Source organism: Peromyscus californicus, unplaced genomic scaffold, assembly GCF_007827085.1.
Source record: "Peromyscus californicus insignis strain IS unplaced genomic scaffold, ASM782708v3 Scaffold_5__1_contigs__length_169319896, whole genome shotgun sequence".
Taxonomy (NCBI): Eukaryota; Metazoa; Chordata; class Mammalia; order Rodentia; family Cricetidae; genus Peromyscus; species Peromyscus californicus.
In genome coordinates, this window is record NW_026294573.1 from 27,758,177 (window position 1) to 27,773,314 (window position 15,138).

At 36.7% G+C, this 15,138-nt stretch overlaps 1 protein-coding gene across 4 annotated transcripts in view; it reads left to right on the top strand.

Moving 5' to 3' along the window:
* Zmym4 (zinc finger MYM-type containing 4) overlaps positions 1 to 15,138 on the top strand; it is a 128,886-nt gene that overhangs the window by 73,013 nt on the left and 40,735 nt on the right. For 3 of the 4 annotated variants that reach the window (XM_052715877.1, XM_052715875.1, XM_052715878.1), the window contains 10 exons: positions 3,162 to 3,312; positions 3,757 to 3,872; positions 4,214 to 4,489; positions 5,115 to 5,265; positions 5,967 to 6,139; positions 7,698 to 7,848; positions 8,906 to 9,046; positions 9,334 to 9,371; positions 10,447 to 10,591; positions 14,435 to 14,553. In XM_052715877.1, the coding sequence (XP_052571837.1) occupies positions 3,162 to 3,312; positions 3,757 to 3,872; positions 4,214 to 4,489; positions 5,115 to 5,265; positions 5,967 to 6,139; positions 7,698 to 7,848; positions 8,906 to 9,046; positions 9,334 to 9,371; positions 10,447 to 10,591; positions 14,435 to 14,553 (1,461 nt within the window). The remainder of the gene's footprint in view (positions 1 to 3,161; positions 3,313 to 3,756; positions 3,873 to 4,213; positions 4,490 to 5,114; positions 5,266 to 5,966; positions 6,140 to 7,697; positions 7,849 to 8,905; positions 9,047 to 9,333; positions 9,372 to 10,446; positions 10,592 to 14,434; positions 14,554 to 15,138) is intronic. The other variant, XM_052715876.1, reaches the window with a different exon arrangement.

The following is a 15,138-nucleotide window of genomic DNA, read 5'->3' on the forward strand; positions in this document are numbered from 1 at the left end:
AAAAGAAAAAAAAAAAAAACAAAGGAAACGCAGAAATGTAGCATCCAGGAGGCAGAGGCAGGCAGATACCTGTGAGTTTGAGGCTAGCTTGGTCTACAGGGTGAGTTCAGGGCAGTCAGTTTCCCAGAGAAACCCTGTCTGGAAAAAATAAAAAACAAAAATACTCAAGGTATGGCTTTGTTTTGTTGATACTGGGTCTTTTTATTCAGCCATGTCTTCCTGGAATTTGTTGTGTGGCCCAGTCAGTATTACTTGTAGCCCTCTTGCCTCAGCCTTCCAAATGTAGGAAACATCTGCATTTATTATGCCTAGCTAGGATGTGGCTTTCATTTAGATTTGATTTGTACTTTTGAGTAATAATTTTAATTAACGCAAACATAAAGGAGAAATATAACCCCTAAGGATAACTAGTCTTAACCTTTTAGTGTGTAGCCTTCTGATTATATATATATAAACAGAAAGGTCCAGATTGCACAAGTGTGTGCGTACATGTGTATGCATGTACAATATATATTTTCTTGCAAATGGAACCATATAACTACAGTTGTAAACCAGAAAATAAAAACCTTACTTAAATGAAGATTTTTTTTTAAAAAAGATTTTTTATTGTTTTTTTCTAGACAGGGTTTCTCTGTGTAGCCCTGGCTGTCCTGGAACTCTGTAGACCAGGCTGGCCTCAAACTCAGAAATCCACCTGCTTCTGCCTCCCAAGTGCTGAAAGAATTTTCTTCATGAAATGGAACAATGAAGAAGAAGAAATGAAGGTTATTTGTTAATTTGTGAACTAGAAATTTGCAGAGAATAAACTGAATGAACTCTGTGATGAGGATTTTTTACACTGTTTTATTTGTTGTTTCATATTTTACCAGTAAATTTTGGTCAAATATTAGTTTCATAATCAGTAACCCTAAAGCAGTGGTTCTCAGTTTGTGACCCAGTTGGTGGTTGAACGACTCACGGGTCACCTAAGACCATTGGAAAACACAGATATTTAAATTATGACCCGTAACAGTAGTAAAATTACTGTTAAGAAGTGGCAATGAAAATTTTATGGTTGGAGGTCCACAACATGAGGAACTGTATTAAAGGATCATGGCATTAGGAAGGTTGAGAACCAGTGGTTTAAAGTGATGGTAAATACTTTTATCTTTTGTATTTTGCAGTGGCTTCCTGTTTTATTACACTTGCTGATCCGTCTTTTTTTTTCTTTAACACATAGTGAATTTGTATACAGTCTACCAAAATGAGTGGATAGTATAGTTAGGCTTTACTATTGCATTCACTTCTTTTGTTGCTGAGGCAGTGTAATTTTGCTTTGTTTTGGAGTCAGGCTCTCACTGTGTAGCACTTGGGTGGCCTGGTACTTGTATAAATTCAGTTTTGCACTATTTTTAAAATTATAGGCAATTTCACTTTAATGTAAAATGTATAATTTTACTTTAATGTATAATTCAGCTTTATTATATGGTCATGTTTTTCACTCACAAATGAAAATTTAATATTTTCAGAAGGCTGATTTCCTGATACTGTATCAGGCACTGAAAGTTGAGTCATACTTTGTAAAATGCGAAATAGAATAAAACATATTACTTTTAGAGTGAGCTTTTAATTTTAATTTTGCAAGTACCTACTTCTCATGTATTAAAGCATGCTGTATTAGGAACAAGAATTTAATATTCGCTGTTTCCCACTCTTCAGAAATTGCAAGGGCCAGGCATGGTGGTCCATACCTTTAGTCCGCACTACTTGGGAGTTAGCGGAAGATGGATAAGTTTGAGGCCAGTTTGGTTTACATAGTGAGTTTCAAGCCATTTAGAGCTACATAGTGAGACTGTCTCCTAAGCAATAGGACAATCACCCTTCCCCCAATAACAACAATAAAACACCAAATCAAAGAATTTTAATGTAGTAGTTAAGACCAGTCCAGTATGTCCAAGTACAATTGTACATGGGGAAAATACTTAGACTACATGGATTCTAGGTTGTTGTGGGTTTTTTTTTTAAACCTTTTAATGGCTATATAAACTAGACTGTGTCCAGGATTATGAAAACTAAGAGCAAAAACACTAATACAGAGCCTGGCATATTGTAGATGGTTATTGCTGCCACTTTACTTCTTTAATTTACTCAAACAAACATTGAGTCCAATTCCTATTTTGTGGGCATACATGTTTCTTACATATAAATAAATGAGTAGATAAAGATAGTGTGATGGAAGTATTATGAGGTACTGGGTACCTCGAAGAATGCAGGTTAGTAGGAATAGGTGTTTCACAAAGATGAGTTTTGACTTAAGTATTTTAAATTAAGTTTGTGTTTGCAGTTCTGATGTGGGAATTAGAAGATGTTCCAGATTAGGTGTATGCTGATATGCATTCATTTTAGTATCAAGTTTGCAACTTGCCATAGGAAGGGAAAGAGATCTTAAAATCTCTTAGTTATAGCTTGAACAGTGTTTTCCTAATTGTATGATGGGGTAATAGTATGTACCATTATTTTCTGTTGAGTCCTCTGTCAACATATTGATTACAAAATCTGCTCCCATCTTGCTGCTTACAGTATGCATTGTTATTTGATGGAGAGGATTGATACTGAGTTTTCTAGTAAGTTTACTGATTTCCTTAAGTTGAAACTTCATTGCTTTAAATGGTGCCTTTTGTAGGAAGTGCTTTATACTTTTCAGCTAACATAAAAAAAGAAAGGCATTGTATTAATGTGTAAAACAGCTTTTTAAAAACAATTCTTATAATCAATTATCAGATCTTCAATTAATTGCTAGGTTATATCTCACACTCATCTAATGAAATACAGTAGACATATGAAAGTATAATGTATGTTTCCATGATACATATTGCTCTATGAAATGCTTTTCACTTTTGTATGCATACATATGTAATATACAAACTCAGAATTTCAGAATAACATAAAAGTTCCCTTTGTGAAACTTATTACTGAGGATTGTAATAAGGATTGTGTGAAAACTACTGATTTAAAATACTTCATGAGTAAGGGGGAAAAAATGCACCATGCAGGACCCGGGAGTGATTCCTAGCACCACACATAAAAAGTAATATTATTTCAACAGAGTTAAGTTTAAACATTTCAAAAAATTATGCTTTATGAATTTAGTAAAAATGAATGTTGTTTTATTCTGTTACTAGAAATCAGCCAAAATAACACCATGTGCGCTTTGCAAATCATTGAGATCCTCAGCAGAAATGATTGAGAATACCAATAGCTTGGGGAAGACAGAACTTTTCTGTTCTGTTAATTGCTTATCTGCTTACAGAGTTAAAATGGTTACTTCTGCAGGTAATACTGCTTTCATAAACTATAAAATGTAATAGTTGGGAAATTAGTTACTACTTTTTTGCTGGCCCAAATTTTTGTCTAAATTTAGTTGATTTTTAGGACTAATATATTTCACATTTTTACTGTAAAATATTACCTGTTACCTTATTTACTTTCTTACTTATTTATACATCCCCCTTACTGAATGGATTACAGATACCCTCTTTAATGTATCTTCTTTATCCACATCTGATATTCTTGAGATTCATTTATTTTACTTCCAGGGTAGATTATGACTATTTAAAAATTTAAAACTTTTTAAATGTTCAGTTTTTGATAGATGTGGCATGATTGAGGTTAGCTTCAGTTCTTATAGCTTAATCTGAAAGTTGAATTTTTGTCTATGATACTTAATTGCTCATAGGTTCATGTGTGACTCATTAGCTTTTACTTTCATTTGCTAAGGTGTACAAGTTCAGTGTAACAGTTGTAAAACCTCAGCAATCCCTCAGTATCATCTAGCCATGTCAGATGGAAGTATTCGCAACTTCTGCAGCTACAGTTGTGTGGTAGCTTTCCAGGTAGGACTTCGGGAACATTTTCTTCTACAGTCAGTGAACCACCTACTATAGGATTGTTTGTTTCTACTATAGCTTTCCAGCTTTGATTATTAGTTCAGCCTGTAAAGTGACTTATCTGTCCTCCATAAAATTAAATGACACTATTGGGAGAACAGTAGTTTTGAAGATTATTGGATTATTTTTCTACATAAGTAAGACTTGCCCCATTCAGTTCTAAGGTGTTCAATGCCAAGGAACCTAGCTTGTTGCATTACTAGAACCATGCTTGGCATACATAGGGGCATAATTCCTATTTCTTGAACAAATGGTTAAATAGACCTATTATTGTTTTGCTTTTTCAGAATTTGTTTAACAAACCAACTGGAATGAATTCTTCAGTAGTGCCCTTGTCTCAGGGCCAAGTAATCGTGAGCATCCCCACAGGTTCAGCGGTGTCCGCAGGTGGAGGGAATACCCCTGCTGTGTCCCCCACCTCCATCAACAGCTCTGCTGCGGCTGGTCTCCAGCGGCTGGCTGCCCAGTCCCAGCAAGTTGGGTTTGCACGAAGTGTGGTGAAGCTGAGGTGTCAACACTGTAATCGTCTTTTTGCCACAAAACCAGAGCTTCTTGACTACAAGGTCAGTGTGGGCTTTTAGCTGTTGTGGATGTGTGTACACATAGGAGGCCAAGATGGGAGCATCATGTGATGAAAATCAGCTGTGGCACCTGGGTGGTGGTGGCACACGCCTGTAATTCCAGCACTCGGGAAGCAGAGGCAGGAGGATCTCTCTTGAGTTCAAGGCCAGCCTGGTCTACAGAGGGAGTTCCAGGACAGGCTCCAAAGTTACACAGAGAAACCCTGCCCCCCCCCCCCCCCCCCACACACACACACACAAAATCAACTGTGGCTACTCTCTGAGAGCCTCTTTTTACAAAATAAGAAGGGAACAAAACCGCAAAGTATAGATTCATGATAAGTTTGAGTACATATGGTTCTGTCTGTAAATGTATTTTTAATTTTCTTTTTCAAAATTATACTGTTTGGGTTTTTTGTTTTTGAGGCTTATTTTGTAGCTCTGGCTGGCCTGGAGCTCTGTATTTAAACAGACTGGCTTTGAACTTACAGAGATCTGTCTGTCTTTGCCTACTGAGTGCTGGGATTACAGACACGTGCCACATGACCAACTGTGTACCCTGTAGTTTTGAAGTAAGAAGGATGAAAATTTTCATAACATAAACCAAATGTCTAATATTTCTTTACAGGGTAAAATGTTTCAATTCTGTGGCAAGAATTGTTCTGATGAATATAAGAAAATCAATAATGTAATGGCAATGTGTGAATATTGTAAAATTGAGAAAATTATAAAGGAGACTGTGCGATTCTCAGGTGCTGACAAGTCATTTTGTAGTGAAGGTAAAAAGAAAAAAGTGATCTTCCTGTTGAGCATGGTGGTGGTTTCTAAAGTAGTTGTTTAAGGATTACTGTGTCAATTTATTTTATACTTTGTACATATAACGTGTTTTGATTTATTAACAGATCATTTGCTGTTTCTATCTAGTTCTTAATTTTATATAGATATAAAATGAAGTGAAAGAACCTCAAAGTACAGTGCAGAAGATGGAGACATGATGGAGATCTCAGACAGTTAGGTCCTGCCCTCACTTCAGAATGGAAGTTGTGAAGTTCTAATGCCATCCTAAGTGTGTGTTTCTGAATACAAATGGTCTGAATAGGGATATCAAAATGAAGTTAAATTATTTTCTTTACTTAGATGATACATATGTTTAAAAATGGTTTGATTAAAATGGCAGGATTATTCTTCTTGATCTGTGACTTTGAAATTTTCTGACTATAACACAGAATAATTACATTTCACATTACAACCTACTATAAACCTAGTATATTTTCACATTTCAAATAAAATAAAACTTTTATGAAATGGAACTTACTATACATGACATATATTTTAGTCAACACATGCAGCCTAGTTTTGATCCTGTAATTGATTTCTTGACCTGTTAGGGCTCAAGTGTGAAAACAGTACTGTTCTATATTTAAAAGGTAAATAGTTATTATTCACTCCATTATTAATTTTATCTCTCTTGATTTCTTAGGTTGCAAATTGCTTTATAAACATGACTTGGGGAAACGCTGGGGAAGTCACTGTAAAATGTGCAGTTATTGTTTACAGACATCTCCCAAATTGATACAGAATAATTTGGGTGGAAAGGTGGAAGACTTCTGTTGTGAAGAATGCATGTCTAAGTATACAGTTTTATTTTACCAGGTAAAAAAATAGCAGTCACATGCCTGCGTTTGGGGAAAGTTAGCATTAACTTTTTCTTAATTTCATGTACAAAGAATAATAACTTGGGGGGCTGGAGAGATGGCTCAGAGGTTAAGAGCACTGACTGCTCTTCCAGAGGTCCTGAGTTCAATTCCCAGCAACCACATGGTGGCTCACAACCATCTGTAATGAGATCTGGTGCCCTCTTCTGGCCTGCAGTCAGATATGCTGTATACATAATAAATAAATAACTCTTTAAAAAAGAAAAGAATAATAACTTAGTTATTAAAATTTCTTTTATATTAAATATTTTGTTCCTTATCAGTTAGTACAAAATGTTGGGGATTTAAATCTTACTCCTTTTTTTTCTAACTTTCTGTAGCAGATGCAGCTGACTTATGGCATTAAAATATTTTTTAATATATTTTATTCATTTTTCATTTAAGTAAATCAATTTGTCTTCTGAAATGTGAAGAACAGAAGCCTTGTTTAAATTGACTTTTTAGAAAAATCTTTGTGTTTTTTAATTTTTATTTTTGTTACATTTATTTATTTTGTGTGTACGTATGTGCATGCATGCCATGCACATGAGTGAAGGAGGTCAGGTGAGAACTTGTGAGAGTTGATTCTCTTTCCAACATGTGCATCCTGGAGATTGAACTCAGGTTATCATGCTTGGCAGTAAGTGCCTTTACCTACTGAGCCAACTTGTAGGACCAAAACTTGGTTTTTCAATTTCTGTCATTGGTAGGATTAATGTAATGCCTCATTGGATAAAGTAATTGTATAAGTGTGAGGACTGGAGTTTGGATCCCCAGCATTCACATAAAAGCCCACATGTAATTCCAGTGCTTGAATGCACAGCCTTTCAGAGGAAGCCGGATAACTAGAGTACTGCAGTTGATGAGTTCTCCATTCAATTGAGCATTCAAACTGCTTTAATGAATAAGATGGAGAGTGACTGAAGAAAGACCCCTCTGCCTGTGTCAATGTTGAGCCTCCACATTTGACTATGTACATGTTAAAATGTCCAAGCACATGCACTAGAGAGACACACACACACACACACACACACACACACACACACTTTTAAAAATCATTATTGTAGAAATATTTACCATTTTAGGACAGTCAGCTTTGAGTTTATGATTTAAGTTCCGTAAATAAAAACAAATGTTATCTTCACAAATTAAAAATACACATATAAACTGTGTTAACTTTTCAAATTAAAAATCTACAAGTTAAGTTCTAAAGTTAATTTTCTTACTGTTTCCTGGTTTTATTCTGTCAAACCATATAAATATCTTGTTTGTTTCTTTTTATCCTCATTATATGTGTATGGGTATTTTGCCTGCATGTATGTCTCTACACCATGTGTGTGCCTGGTGCCTGAAGAGGACATCAGTTCTCCTCGAGCTGGAGACTATTATGACCTACCATGCCAGTGCTGGGAATTGAACCTGGGTCCTCTGGAAGAGTAGCTAAGTGCTCCTAAGAGCTGAGCCTTCTCTTCAGCCTCTGATAATTTTTCTTCTTTGCTCTCTTCAATTTGTTCCAGATGGCCAAATGTGATGGTTGCAAGAGACAGGGTAAACTCAGTGAGTCGTTGAAATGGCGAGGCGAAATAAAACATTTTTGTAACCTGCTTTGTATCTTGATGTTCTGCCATCAGCAAACTGTATGTGACTCACCTTTACAAAACAATTCAGGTAAAATGTAATGAGGAATAAATGAACTTTTATTAGTGCAAGAGCTAACTACTTTTCTTGTACAGATTAGAATACACAAATTGTCAGTAATTTTATGAAATACAAATCTTACTGTGTTCAAATACCATTAACCAGCTGGTCATGGTGGCTTGTAATCCTAGCATTTGGGAACCAAAGGCAGGCAGGTATCTGTGAGTTTGAGGCCAGTCTGTTCTACATAGCAAGTTCCAGAACAGCCAGGGCTACATAGAGAGGCCCTGTCTCAAAACAGCAACAGCACCAACATGAATAACAACAACAAAACTGAACAAATACTTTTAATATTTGTATTAAGTCATTTTATTGAGTACCTGAAAGCCAAGGAAATGAATTTTCGTTGTAGTTTTCTCTGAGAATACTGACTGATACATACTCAGTTTTCTGGGAAAGAATGACATGCACTGTTTTTTAATTCTGTATATGCCTTGGCTTTCATAATGAAAGATTTCGGATTGCTTGTAGCAAAAGAAATGACTAAATCACATGGCCCTTTAAGTATACCATATATAGTCAGGCTTGGTGGTTTATCACTAGTCTTTGACATATCACTATATGTCAAGAAAGAATTCTAGGATAGCATAAGGCACATAGTGAGTTTGAGGCAAGCCTGGGTTACATAGTGAGAAAGTCCTTTATATATAAAGGTAAGATTTAAGAAACATCTTTCTCTTAAATTTTCATTAAGTCTGTTTTGTAATGGTCATTGTTTGGGATTATGTCTTTGGGCATTTTTGTTGGCTTCATGTGAAACAAAGGTAAAATACATGAGAGACTTTCAAGTTTCACTAATCAAAAACAATCAAACAAAAAATCCAGTAATAAAATGGGAAAGAAAAGGTACTACCCATGACCTTAGCAAAAAGACCAGGAAGTGATGAAATAAAAGCCGAGTTATTCCTAAAGTTTCTCTGTTTCATAGCAGCTTACTGACTCCCAGTAGCATTGGTTTCTTCTGACCTTTTGATTTCTATAAAACATAAATTATATGAGCTGTCTTCTTTATTTCTCTTTTAACCAGCAAGTCTTTCCATGGTTCAAGCTACATCTACCGGGCCCCCATCACTCAGAAAAGATTCAACTCCAGTTATTGCTAATGTGGTGTCTTTGGCAAGTGCTCCTGCTGCTCAGCCCACAGCAAACGCCAACAGCGTCTTACAAGGTATAGCTTATTTGAACTGGCTTTTTTAACCATTGGAGTTAAATACTGTATATACTTCTGGCAGCTTGCTGCACCGCTAGGGTGCACAGTTGTGTTTCCTCAAGTTGCACATCTTTTTTTCTTGTTTTATACTATACTAGTATAAAAGCAAGCTACTGCTTGCTGTTACTGAATTGAGTAGAAAGTTATACATCATTATGTCTGGTGTTTATGGACTGATAATGGCTTTAATACTAATGTTTAAATAATTTTAATGATCCTAAATTTATATTTTAATCTCTATTAAGGTGCAGTTCCAACAGTAACAGCGAAAATCATTGGGGATGTAAGTTATTTTACTGATGTTATTATAATTTTTATGTATGTGCATTGCATATATGTGAGCTAATTACTTTATTGATGAAAAGAATTGCTGATGAATAGAATTACTCAGTTTTTTAATATACCTTTATTTCTTTGAATGCCTTGTAGGTACCTTTTTGTAATTAATTACTAAAGGTTTTTTAATTATGCATAATTAAATAAATGTACAGAAGTTGGACATTTATTCTTCTAGATTGTTCTTAATGATTATTAACATCCTTACTTAGGTCTCTCGCATTCCATGCTGATCATAACTATATATAATTTACCTTTTTTTGACTCCATGTTGTCTATATTGTCTCTTAAAAGAATAAAGAAGAAAATAATGAACAAAAACTCATGACTGAGGGCTGGAGAGATGGCTCAGAGGTTAAGAGCACTGGCTGCTCTTTCAGAGGGCCTGAGTTCAATTCCCAGCAACTACATGTTGGCTCCCAACCATCTGTAATGAGGTCTGGTGCCCTCTTCCGGCCTGCAGGCGCATATGCAGGCAGAACACTGTATATGTAATAAAATTTAAAAAAAAACAAAAACACACAAAAAAAAACTCATGACTGGAACAGTGGTATTTCTTGAAAATGTTCCTAGCCTCTGGGCTAATTTTTATGTTTGAGTTACTTTTTAATTGTTTTTGATGACAAACTCTATAAACCTGAGCCACAGTTACAACCTTTCCTTCAAGTTTTGAGTGATCCCAGGTGATGCCTTTCATCTTGGTTCCGTCCTCTAAGACAATGCCTCTAACTCAGTCAAACTCTTCATTGTACCGATTATCAGTGTTTTACACTAAGCTTTTCACAGTTTTTCTTGATCAGCAAATATAGTAATAGTAAGTACATTGAGTCAGTTGATGGTTATTAAAATAGTCCTTGATTACAATTAATATTTCAGGCATAAAATATATCTGGTTTATTTAGTAGCATATTTACATGTTGATTCTTCTATATAATTCTAGTAATAAGGCTTTTAAATCTAAAATTTTTATTTTATGAAACATTTGAAATCATTTGTTTTCTGATTTTTTTTTTTTAAACTAGGCAAGTACTCAAACAGATGCCCTGAAACTTCCACCTTCCCAACCTCCAAGGCTTTTGAAGAATAAAGCTTTATTGTGCAAACCCATCACACAGACGAAAGCCACTTCATGTAAACCACATACTCAGAACAAAGAATGCCAGACAGGTATGTTCATTGGATTTAGTATTTTATTTAAGGGAAGGGAGCATCGACTTATCCTAAGTGCACAGTTTCCTAGATAAATTGCTTCTGTTTATTGCTGAGTGTAGTTTGCACAATGTGTCGGTGAAAAAGGTAGTTCTCTATTTGAGGCTTAATAAATTAGCTCAAAAAGAAGCTAATTCAGCTGGGTGACCTTCAGTCCCAGCACTCGGGAGATAGAGCCAGGTGGATCTCTGTGAGTTCAAGGCCAGCCTGGTCTACAGAGTGAGATCCAGGACAGGCACCAAAACTACACAGAGAAACCCTGTCTCGATAAAACCAAAAAAAAAAAAAAAAAAAAAGATACTTCATAATACTTTACTATGAATGCATTTAATTTCCCTATTAATAACAATGTTGTTCAGTATAAGCTTTAGAATAATGTAGATGGGATTTGAATTCAGAGATGCTTTAGTGTTTTAATGTGCTCCTAAGTTTATACAACTCAATACTATTTTATTTTCTCATTTGTGCATGTGTTCACTTAGTGGTATATATATAGCCCTGTGCTTTTTGCATGTAACACCAGTCCCCATTCCTTCACATTGTTTTAAAAGTCAGTTGCAACAGGTGGTGGTGGCACACGCCTTTAATCCCAGCATTTGAGATGCAGAGGGCAGAGGATCTTTTGAGTTCTTGGCTAGCCTGGTCTACAGAGTGAGTTCCATGACAGCCAAGGCTACATAGAAAATGCCTGTCTCAACAAACAAACAAACAAACAAAAATGAGTTGCACTAAGAGTGGTGGTGCATGCCTTTCAATCTTATCTCTCATGGGGAAGAGGGAGACAGCTCTGAGTTTGAGGCCAGCCTTGTATCTACATAATGAGTTCTTGGCCAGTTGCCTTGGGAGAGTTCAGAACTTCCTTAGGAACTGTCTCTACCTCTGTACAAAATATTGGCACTGTTTCTCTGTATTCTGGACAGGGTCATGTGATGTTCTTACTCAGTCTCTCCTGACATAGACATTCTGCTCTGTAAGTTATCTGGAGTGAATGACTAGAAGTCAAGTATTTTTGCCCTGTCAGCTGTTGAGTAGAACCTCCATCTTGTGAATGAAAGCTGATTGGAGAATAGCCCTATCCTCTTGGCTACACACACCAGGAATTTAGTCTCAAGTGAGAAATGTTAGAAACTTATCCCTCCTAGTGAGTTTTTGTTTGTTTTTAGTTTCTTTTTTTATGTGTATATGTGCCCTGCCTACATGTATGTGTGTGCACTGTGTGCATGTACATGGTGCCCATGGAAGTCAGAAGGAGATTGGATCCTCTCTGAAAGGAGTTACAGAAATTGTGAGCTGTCATGTGCATATTGTGATTTGAACCTTGGTCATCTACAGAGCAACAAGTGCTTTTAACTGCTGAGCTAACTCTTCCAGCCCTCCTAGTGAGTTTTAAAAGCTTTAATTGGGGACTGAGAGTACAGAGAAGTCCATTCTTCCTTGACACAGCCAGCCAGAGTCTAGCGTGTTTCAAGTTGTGCTGAGCTGAGCTTAAATAGTGGAGAAGGTGGTGGCTGGACTGTCACTCTTAGAAATATTAAGTTCTGGGCAGTGATGGCACACGCCTTTAATCCCAGCACTCGGGAGGCAGAGGCAGGCGGATCTTTGTGAGTTCGAGGCCAGCCTGGTCTACAGAGCGAGATCCAGGAAAGGCGCAAAGCTACACAGAGAAACCCTGTCTCGAAACTCCACCGCCCCCCCCCCAAAAAAAAGGGCTGGAGAGATGGTTCAGTGGTTAAGAGCACTGGCTGTTCTTCCAAAGGTCCTGGGTTCAATTCCCAGCAACCACATGGTGGCTCCCAGCCATCTGTAAAGAGATCTGGCGCCCTCTTCTGGCATGCAGGCAGAACACTGTGTACATAATAAAAAATCTTAAAAAAGAATGCATAGGTCTGTGAATTTAAAAAACAAAAAACAAAAACAAACAAAAAAGAAATATTAAGTTCTATTTGTTCTGCACATTCAAGACAGTTGCCCAAGAATTACTCTTTCATAGTCTTCATCTTCTTTGCTTGTTTGCTTGTGTCTTGCTGGCTTCTCTTGCTGCCAATCACAGGTCCCAGAGTTTTTAAACTAGAAAGGAATCCTAGATGAAAAGTTGTCATCATGTAGCCTGTTGATCCCAAACAATATGTACATAAATTACCTGAGACTTGCTTAACAGGTTCCTTTCAGTGGAGTCGACTCATTCTTTGTCTTACCTGTGTGGTCATGCGTGTGCCATGGTGAGCATGTAAAGCATGTCAGAGGACAACAGTTGGTTCTCTCCTGGAGTTGTCATCATATTTTTAAGGAACCTTCTCACTATTTTCCATAATGGCTATACTAATTTATAGTTCCCACCAAGAGTGTTAGAGAGTCCTTTTTTGTCTGTGCTCACCAGGATTTTTTTTCTTCTTCTTTGATAGTAATCATTCTCATTGGGCTGAGATGGTATTTCATTTTAATTTTTTTAAATTTATTTTTATTTATGTGTTTTTATGCCTCCTTCTCTGCATGTGCACCAGATACATGCTAGTGCCCACAGAAGCCAGAAGGGGGCATCGGGTTCTCTGGAACTCAAGTTTAGGTAGTAGTGAGCCACCTGATGCCAGTGCTGGGCACGGAACCCAGGTCCTTTGTAAGAGCAGCAAGTGCACTTATGTGTTCAGCTGTCTGTCCAGCCCTGTTGTTATAATTTTGATAGGCATTTCTCTCATGATCTTTAGTGATTCTGAATATTTTTCATTTTTATTGGCATACTTACTTTTTTGTCCTTATAATGAAATATCCAGGGTAGCTAACTTAATCAGAAAAGGCTTATTTAGCACATAATTTTAGAGGTCACACAGGCTTGGGGATGCCTTTCCTGACCACTGTTACCACATGGTGTGAGTAACATTTAGATGAAAATCTGTAGGAACAAGCCCTTTACCAAGAACAGAAAAACTATTACCCTATAGTGCCTACTAAGGGATTGATTCTCCCACCCCATTGACCTAAGGTCCTCCTGAAGGTTCTACCACCCACCAGCAACACCACCTGGACAAAGTCATTAATTAGAGTGTACTCTTACAGGTTATTACCATATTCAAATCTTTGTGTTGTCCATTTATATGTATTCTTTGGAGAAATGTCTGTTTAGACCTTTTGATCAATTGTAAGTCAGGTTATTTGTTCTTTTTCTCTTCATTTGGTTGAATTTCTTCTATATTCTAGACATTAATCTCTTGTCAGATGTATAGTTTGCAAATATTTTGTGCATTCTATAACTTGTCTCTTAGCTCCTGATTTAATTTCTGTATATAACATTTTGAGTTTGGTATAAGCTCTTGGGCTAATTATGTGTTGCTGCCTCTTTCCATGGGGTCTTCAGAACACTATCCTGAATCATTTCTCCTATATCTACTTTAATTATTTTGCTTGCCTTGCACGAACATTTGTTACTCATTTTGGACTGCTAATTTTGGTGTTTATTCTTTCTTCTGCATACAAATATTCATTGTGCTTAGCATCATTTTTTGAATACCTGCCCTTTCTCAAATGTAAATTCTCTCTCTCTTTTTTTTTTTTGTTTGTTTGTTTGGTTTTGGTTTTTGGTTTGAGACAGTTTCTCTGTGAAGCTTTGGCTGTCCTGGAACTCCCTCTGTAGCCCAGGGTAGCCTCGAACTTAGAGATCCACCTGCATCTACCTTCCAAGTGCCAGGATTAAAGGTATATGCTGCCTGGCACAAAATTTCCTTTTTTAAGATGGAATTTCGTTAAACTGTTTCTAACTCTTTTTATCTGTGTGTGTGTGTGTGTGTTTTGTTTTTGTTTTTTTATTAGAAGACACTCGAAGTGAGCCCCAGGTTATGGTGGTACCAGTCCCTGTGCCTGTGTTTGTTCCCATACCCCTTCATCTTTATACCCAGTATACTCCTGTCCCGTTTGGAATTCCAGTTCCTGTGAGTAATCATTGAAAGATTATATCTAATTTATCTTGCCTTTTCTTCATTTGTAATTTCCTCAGCTGTTTAATGAAATGTTTCACTTGTTTTTAAAATTCAACTAATTTTGTTTGACTGCTGTTATATTGCTATTGTTATTTATTATGGAGAATGTAGAAGACTTCTTTTATTCATACCTTATCTTCTGGAAGAACATTATGATGTAGCATGGTGGCTCACACCTGTAATCCCAGTAATTGTTAGGTTGAGGGAGGAGGACTGAGGCCCCTTGAAGGTGAGCCTGGGCTATATAGTATGTTCCAGGCCAGTCTTGGCTACAGTGAGTCCTTGCCTTAAAATAACAAAAACAAGGACTGGAGAGATTCAGAGGACCTGGGTTTGATTCCTAGCACCCACGTAGTGGCTCAGACATTTGTAACTTCAGTTCTGGTGGGTCTGCTGCCCTCCTCTGATCTCTGTGGGTACCAGACATGCATGTAGTACGCATACATACATGCAGGGAAATCGTTTATACACATAAAGTAGCTCTGAAAAGCAACAACAACAACAAAACCAAAAAAAAAAAGGAAAAGTAGTGAGGTC